The sequence below is a fragment of the Monopterus albus genome, unplaced genomic scaffold (genome assembly GCF_001952655.1).
Source record: "Monopterus albus unplaced genomic scaffold, M_albus_1.0 scaffold35.1, whole genome shotgun sequence".
Classification (NCBI taxonomy): domain Eukaryota; kingdom Metazoa; phylum Chordata; class Actinopteri; order Synbranchiformes; family Synbranchidae; genus Monopterus; species Monopterus albus.
In genome coordinates this window covers 1,525,306-1,533,823 of record NW_018127915.1, presented here as the reverse complement: position 1 = coordinate 1,533,823, position 8,518 = coordinate 1,525,306, and the positions used below count along the sequence as shown (strand labels likewise).

General features: G+C 40.7%; 1 protein-coding gene across 1 annotated transcript in view; it reads right to left on the bottom strand.

The window, feature by feature from the left end:
• Positions 1-2,211: 2,211 nt before the first annotated feature.
• Positions 2,212-8,518, bottom strand: part of sec14l1 (SEC14-like lipid binding 1) — a 14,926-nt gene continuing 8,619 nt past the window's right edge. The window contains exons 7-16 of the mRNA XM_020597906.1: positions 7,976-8,085; positions 7,521-7,710; positions 7,098-7,186; positions 6,929-6,999; positions 6,652-6,823; positions 5,482-5,616; positions 4,908-5,042; positions 4,403-4,654; positions 4,074-4,252; positions 2,212-3,868 (exon numbers count right to left, since the gene is read on the bottom strand). Of these exons, the coding sequence (XP_020453562.1) occupies positions 3,766-3,868; positions 4,074-4,252; positions 4,403-4,654; positions 4,908-5,042; positions 5,482-5,616; positions 6,652-6,823; positions 6,929-6,999; positions 7,098-7,186; positions 7,521-7,710; positions 7,976-8,085 (1,436 nt within the window). The 3' untranslated portion in view covers positions 2,212-3,765. The remainder of the gene's footprint in view (positions 3,869-4,073; positions 4,253-4,402; positions 4,655-4,907; positions 5,043-5,481; positions 5,617-6,651; positions 6,824-6,928; positions 7,000-7,097; positions 7,187-7,520; positions 7,711-7,975; positions 8,086-8,518) is intronic.

Here is an 8,518-nt window from a genome sequence, read left to right as displayed (position 1 = left end):
ATTAGCCCGTTTTCTAGGAAGAGTTCATTGAGACATTGTCGGCGACTTTTAAACAGTTATGGAAACCGGAAGTAGCATATCTGCTTGCTCTTCTTGATCCACAACACCAAAAGGTAGCCTGCGTCTTCATGTCCAGGGTCTTTTCCCTCTATTCGTTTTACCCATTGATTTAAACTATTTATTTTTGCCTATTTAAGCATTAGTTCTTTCTGCTATCCTAGCTGAACAATGAACATCCTTAAGACCATTGTATTTCTGGCTGGTAGGCTTAGTATAGAGAATCAAATTCTTTTGCTGGCACAAGATATATTTATTGGTTAACCACTTAATGTCCAGTCTCCTCCTATAATTAGGAGTTTTAAAATTGTTAAAACACTGTCCATATAGTGTGACATCACCATATTGTATTTTATCTGCTTGCTCCAGCTCTTCAATGGAGATGGTGAATTTGTAAAAATAGTTCAAATTTCTCTTTTCACAATCATCTTTGTGACTCAAATGTACCATGAGTCAGCTATGTTTAGTATATGTGTTCGCACTGTAACATGCAGACCTGCACTGTTCCATGGTCATTTAGAGTGAGAGGAAGGGAAATGTCAATTATCAAAGTTAGTGAGCCAAGAAAACACCAGAATGGATGGATGGATAGATAGGTAGGTAGAGAGAGAGAGAGATCTGATGTTTGGAAACCAATGAAAGAATGCAACTTAAACAGAGCTTTGATAATTCATCACAAATGAGGCTCAGAAAATGCCCTAAATTGAAGCTAGATAGATGGTCCCTGTTGTTGCATAGAAATGTTAGAAGATATGACAGATAGTGCAAAGCATCTGAGATAAATAGATGTGACTGTATCTATTTGTTTATGAACATATTAATCAGGCCTAGTGGTACATCATTTCATGAAATTAATTCCAACCCAGCTGATATGAGATTAGTAAAACAGACAGATCCACAGCTCAGATGGAGGAGGCATTAAACATTTACTGTTTTTCAGGTTGCACACATCACAATCAATTGAAGCTGAACAGCAGCTGTACAGACAAAGAACCCTGGACAAAGATTGTCTTCCAGTGTGTCAAGCCTCCTAAAATAATTTAGTGCATACTAATTCAGAGCTCTCCTTTTTAATTAGTGGGAAGGTCAGGTGTGTCAGAAGGAAGCAAATGAAACAGGTTCTTAGGTTTTAATGAGGATCCAAAGTAGGGTGACTCTGATATGATTTTTTTTTTTAATTGAGATCACAGAAAACTAAAAAAAAAAATCAATTTACATGTAAGATTTGATGGGAAGATATGGTTTGGTTCTGACCTTTTGTATTTTAAATGCAATTATCATTCAGTCTTTGGCACAGGAGAAAGGATCAGCTCATAAAGGATGTTGACATAGGGAAGTGGTGCATTAATCATTATTTTGTAAAGTAAAACAATTTCAACCTTTTGCCATTTATGAAATGTACTGTATATGCCAAAAAAAAAGTATCATCCTATTTTCACGCCTGATTCTGAGATATTACTCATTATCATGTACATATTCCCAGTGAAGTTTGGGATATCAGTAACAATAAGTCTGGGACTATTTCAGCAGCACATTGTCAGTGCAGCCATCCGCTCTGCCTGCTGTGCTCACTGAAGAATTAAGAGATCGAGTGTTTCTTGTTGTAAGAACATTCAAAATGTGGTTTTAATTTGACTTGCATATCACCAGTGTGGTGGCAAAGCTTGGTCAGCCAGCAAATTGTGAGGCATGTTAAATAAATAGCAGATTCTGACAGAGATAAAATAGGTATTAAATCTCCAGGCTTGTTTCTCTAGAGGCAAATTCCAGATAATGTTACCATTTATATTGCTCAGTGTATTTTGTTCTTCTGAGAAATGTCTCCGTGGATGCAGTGCAAAAGGTGATTCTAGAAAAAAGCCAGTCTTTTTTAGATAATTATAAATATTAAACTTTTTAATGGCAAAACAGATCCATGAGTCTCAAATCATTAAACTTTCTGGCAATAGGTTTGCACACTGTATGACAGTTTTCTACTTTGATTTTCAAAGGAACTTGAGGCAAACTTCATCCAAGGAGGAAAGAGATCCAAAAGTTCAGTATCAACAACATATGCATTTGTCAGACAAATGTGTCCTCCTATTCTATGGCCAATGCACAGTCATGTAAAGTCATTGGTAACAAGTCTGTCATGAAATGGTTAACTTTACCTGTATATATCCACTGAGGAGGAAAACCCTTGACATTCCTGGTCCCCAGAAGATGTATCGGTGGTTCTCCGATGTTTCCTCTTTGGTGCACAGTGCCATCAGAATAAATTGTTCCAACTCAGATGATCCCCTTCACTTTTCATCCTGCACCATCATCAGGTCAAAAATGCAAAACTAGTGGCATTCCCATCAGCATCAAGTATTTGGTGTTATTCATATAAAACACATTTAAATGTAATCACAAATGATCTCAGTGTTTGTTGGCTGTGGGTCAGCTACCAGCCCTCCTCAAGGTCAGGAACAAGAAGGTTTAAAAAGCAAATGAGGCCTATTAGGAGTACGAGGTGCTGCTATTTATGGGGACAGTTTGCCTCTTGGGAGTTCATTAGCCCAAGCTGAGTAATTCAGTAAATATGTTCCTGGAAAAGTCACTGTACTTTCTCTTTCAAAGATGCCAGGAGGAAGTCAGGCTCCTGTTTAGTCAGCCCCTCAGAAAACCCCATCCACCTGACTTTGAATAGAAATGGTATAAGTGACAATACGACACAAGCTTGCAAGCCAAGAAAAAAACAAATTCAATTAAGCTTTAGCTGGAAGCATCTGATATGTTTATGGAAATTAAAGTTTTATGTAAATCAGTTGTCTGCCTGGCCCTGTGCCAGATCACAAGGGGCTGCACTATACTGCATCCAAATTAGCTGCCTCAGAAAACTCAGCAGGTATGCCTAACAAGCCAAAAACACAATATAACATGGGATCTAGAGAGTGTACTGAATATTTTAACAGAAATGTTATATTAGCTGGTGACTACATCTACCTATTGCAGTAAAAATGATTAATAACCCCTCTGATTAGTAAAATCACCACTCCAATATAGCACCACTAGTGCACTCACCCCTTTATCAAAATTCAATACAAAGACACATTCAGGAGCAATCAATACTAATTCTTGTAATAAATTCTTTATTTAAATAACTCTACTTTTGATTTCTTAGACAAGGTGTGTGCGTGTGAAACCCTATGTGCCACGTACACTGCAGAGCTGACAGCAATTCCACTCACAGGGTACAGTGACATCATGTGGGCGATGAAGACAACTTCAGCGACTGGAGCTGGGTCCATCACATACTGGAGGTAGGTTTTCTTATATGTCTATCTTATCTATAATCAAAACGCTGTTTGTGAGACTTGTGGATTTATTTAACCAGCCAACGCACAGCAGATATTCCTCTGTACTGTCACCTTTGTGGGCAGACATTTAACAAATAAATCAGATATTTGACATTTGCACTGTAGATGTGCACTATAGTGTACACTACTAACATACAAACAAAAAATTAAGTCATTCATCAAACAAAAAAAAAAATCAGGTTCATGATTTTGAAGAAACAGATCCTTTAAAACAAAAAAATAAACAATCTGCCCACTACCAGTCAGATCAAATTCTTATTTCAGTGTTTGAGTAAAAACCCTCTTTTTGAACACATAAGGCACCGGCAGGCCCAGATGTCAGTAGGTTTCAGGTCATTTTTGCCTTAGGACACCTGCTGGACAGATGCTACCTTGAGATGGAGCTGGTGTGGGACTGTCTAGAGGAGGTAGTGACACCACTGAGCTGGGAAAAGCCACTATGACAAGACTCCAGACTGGTCATGGATCCCCTAGAAATAACAGAAAAAAACTAACATACATATACACACACACACACAGTAAAACAGGTGTAAAAAGTATATTTAGCAAACACAGGAACACATCATTTCCAGAAATATAACCACATTAATCAGTGCAGTCTGTGTGCAAGGCAGCTTCAGCATTAGTCAAAGAAATCGTGATCAGAAAAATGCTGGGTGGAATAAATAAACTGACCTGAAATCATGAGAGGCCAGCACCTCAGTGTAGTACATGACCTTACACTTGTGGGAGGAGACCTGCAGAGAGGCCAGCATGTCATCCACACGAGGCAGGCTGGAGGTGGTGCAGACCGGGGAGCTGTGGAAACGCCACTGGAGGATGTAGAAGCCGGGCCAGCGAGTTATGTGGGAGCCCTGTTTGAACAGAGGAAAGCCCATACTGCACTGATGGAGGATTGACTGCTTTAATGTAACAGGCAGCAAAAGGGCAAAGCTTAGCTGAAACTGTTGAAAAAAAGACAGTGCAGATAGATCCAGAATAATCAGCACCATGTTCTCTCTCACCTGTACACTCTCCCCCTCCCTACAGGTAAGAGCTTTCTCCACCATGCTGTAGTCCTGGCCCAGTACCCAGCTCCTGTCTATCAGCTGAGCACTGACAGCCCCTAGGGATGTGATGCCATGGGCTCCAAGAGCATCTTTCTTAACAGGTTGAGGGGCCCTCTTCGAATGGAAGATGTTAAACATCACGTCTCCTTTACAAACATCAAAGTCCCAGGTGATGACAGAGGAGGCCTCTGTGATGTCGATCAGCATCTGAGGCAGGGCGTAAGCAGATGAGAAACACAGAGCAGCAGATAGCGAGCCATTAATCATGTAGGTGCAAGCCTGCAGTGTAGGTTTGTACCACATGGTGGCACCCTAATCCACAGTATATAATCTACCAAACACAAATTGGAAATGTGAAGAAACAGCCCCTTGCTCTCATCTTCATGCAGTCTTACCACAATTAAGAGAGCCTCATTAACACATGTGGATCAGGACGCCGATTTAAAAGCTGAGACTATACCTCATATGGAGCCCCCTTGAAGATACTGGCAATCTTATAGATGGATTCAGTCAACAGGCGGTTCTCCTCACTCTCCAGCTCCTCTGCTGTCCTGTACAGAGGTTTGGGAACCATACCTCCCTCAGGGATGTCACACTAGGCAATAATAAAAGGAAAAACACTCAGCATTGAAACACCAACAGCTCACCTATGACAACTCGCATTAAATTATTTAGATAGCACATTTTATAACCAACATCTATTGTTTGGGATTAAAGTTACAAATGGGACACACAGTTTGACCTGTATGGAGGGGTGGTGTTCTCGAAGGTGTTCGTTTATGAGATATCAAAAGTAATCCTGCACTGCTGATTTAAATTTCTTTTTTGGTGGATTTCAACCTAAGCAAATGTGCATGGTATGATAAGCATCATTTTTCATACCACGGTATACTGTGAAACCAGTATCCGGCTGCAACCCTAAACACGAGATTACATATTTTGTCTTGTGTAACTGATGCCTTCTTAATTTTATTAGAAGACATAGATCTTATGAGATTTAAGTCCTGTTTATAAAAATGTGCAAGGAATCTCACAGCACAGTCCCCTCCTAAGAAATCAGGGATGATCTCTTCGTTAATGTAGTCCACCAAGCCTCCTGGACCCTGGTAGTCATTTCCAGCATAAACAAGAAACTTCTTACGAGTGTTCTCATCGATCAGGGGGCTGACCTGGAAACAAGACACAGTCAGTCACCTGACAACATGGGAGCGACAGCAGGTTCACATGTTAAGAACGGTACAGCTCAGTCCATGAATATCTGCATTATTAATGCAACAAACAAGTTGGCTTGTCAATAATGCAACACATTTGTATTTTATATAGATTTAATTTAATCGTGTGGATAAAGTGTTGTATCCTTCATATCAACTTTAAGATCCCATTCTTAAAACACCCTCATAATACGTCATCTGTGTCATGTCTTCATTACTTTTTTTTTTTACTGTTTGGGCTTATTTTCATATAATTCTATGCTTATATCGTTACTTACTTTTCAAGACCATCAGCACCAACCTGTCCTCCTTGGAGGACCTGTACACCTCACGGGTCAAGAGAAGGGTGGAGAAGATCTTTGCAGACCCCTCACATCACCAACTGTTTTAATCCCTCCCCTCTAGATGGCACCACAAACCACTGCATGCCAAAACCACCAGACACTAGGACAGTTTCTTCCCCCATGTCATCACTCTAACAAACAGACAACTAGGACTCTAACCGTGACTCAGTGACTATAACCATCACTCTGATGAACAATCAGCCAGGATGGCAGTAACAAGTCCATAGTGAAATAAAGTGTAGATAGAGCCTGCCATATGTGCCAGTCTGATAGCTCAAAATGTATATATGCATATATTATTTATGAACACTGCCACTCCTCCACCTTCTCCCTCCCCCACCCGATTTCTCTACTCTGTTGTCTGCTGTTGTACATTGCCTGTTGCCAAAGCCCACTGAGAGCCTCTGTGCCAAAGATAAATTCCTTGTATGCACGACATACTTGGCGAACAAAGCTGACTTATCTTCATTTCTTTGCTGAACACCATTATCCTACACATTATACTACTGCATACTGATATGATAATGACCAAATCTCCCCTGCGGGGAAGAGCAACATCTCTGCATATTGCACAGCTATAATTACCTTCATTTGTTAATATTAGGTTTCTCATTCCACATCAAATGGAAGGGCAGACATTTATTCTCACCAGGGTCCAGAGCACTGGAAAAACTCTAGGTGCTCTCAGTATAAGGAGGCGACCCAGAGTCTCAGGATAGTTGGCTTTGACCACCTCGATGATCCTCAGCAGAGCCTTAATGCCCGGTCTCCACAGGTGACGCATGTTCAGACCCTCCAGATCCACCAGGCAAGTCCAACAGCTGACCGACACATTAACACAGACATGCCTGACTATATATACACACCAGCATGTGTAAACCAGATTAACAGTTAACTAACTAAGAAATGAATTAATATTTAGACACCTAATGGGTCGGCCGAAGACTCTGGTGTTTTCCTCGCAGTGCCTCAGTCCCTCCTCATTAATGAACAGAACCTAGGTCACAGTCATGAAGCTGTAGTTAATACAACTGAAGATGAATGAAAATGACCTGTTATGTTGAAGCACAAATCCTATGAATGTATTCGTGTCACCTGTCTCAGAAGCACCTCCTCTCCCAAGGCTCGTACCAAACCCTTAGTGTCCATTTGTCCCAAACGCAGGATGTACAGAGGACGGCCATCTATACACATGTCAAACACATTGTAGTAATTACTGTGTTGTTGTTCAAGTCCTAACTCTAATCAGTTGGGTCAGATAAGTTGTGAAAAGCAATGACTCATTTTGAAACAAGGGAGCTGTGACAGATGGCGTTTACACTTCGCAGTCAATAATTAACAGCCCAGTTCAACCCGGTGGACTTTATGAATACAGCTGACTAAGTCCTTCTGCCTCTTTACCTTCACATTCACTGGTCAATACATCGACAAACTCAGGAAACACTAAGATTGTGCAGTGAAATAAGGTGAAAATGAGATGACGTAAAGATAAAGTAGGCAAGAATTGCTGCTCAGTACCTCTGTCATGGTGGTGCCAGCCCCCAGTGTAGTAGTCATGGAGCAGCTGTGGCCACTCCCATGTGCCTAACAGGAAATCCACCTGATGTTGCTTCCTCCAGGTAAGACACTGGCACAAGAACTCCCTGGCCTTGTCGAGGTTGAAATCTCTGGCCCTCAGGAAGCGCAGTACATGCTGATCCTTTGGAATCTGTGCAACAGTCAAACCTTCAATGCAACACTGTGTGCTGAAGTTGGTGAAAAATGCAAAGACATTTATTAACCTATTTGGCAGTTGATGATTGTTTTCTGTTTGTAATCACCAGTAAATCTCTGAGCAGCAAAACTGACTGAAGTGTGGTAGCAGCAGCTATGCAGAAGTCTAGCTTACATGAGTGTCTAGAAATCAGTGTGTATTTTAGATAATTGCACAAAGTGCTCTGCATTAAAACAAACTGTGTTTGTGTATATGTGACCTTGCCCTTATGGGTTTCCTGGAGCCACTGGCGCAGTCGAATAAGACAGCTTTCTTGCAGAGGCGTTAAATCACCTAGGTAACGTCTGATGTAGTCAGCATCCAATTTGTCTACAGGCCAAAGTACATACAGTGCAAAGTTAGCACACATTGCATGTATCAAGCTGAGACATCAAGACTTGTACATAATATATTGCATTTTCAACATGAGAGAAACTTATTTCTGCAAGCTTTCCTGTATTTGCTGCTGTTCTTTTTAATATGACTGCTTGTAGAAACAGCGCTAAACAGTGTGTTGGCCCTTCTCCAAACCTGCTGGTGTGTTAACACACAATTAATGATGTGAAGCTTGGAAATAGCCTTTTCAATTCACAGTGATATGTGGAGCTTTTAAGATACAACAGGTACAAATAACATTTGATCAATATTTATTTTACTGTCATTACTTCCAGAAATTCTCATATTAACTGTCACCCTAGAAAAATAACTCAAGGGCATAACTAGAAAAGCTTTAGCTGCATGTAGATACTCTGTCCCAGTCCTT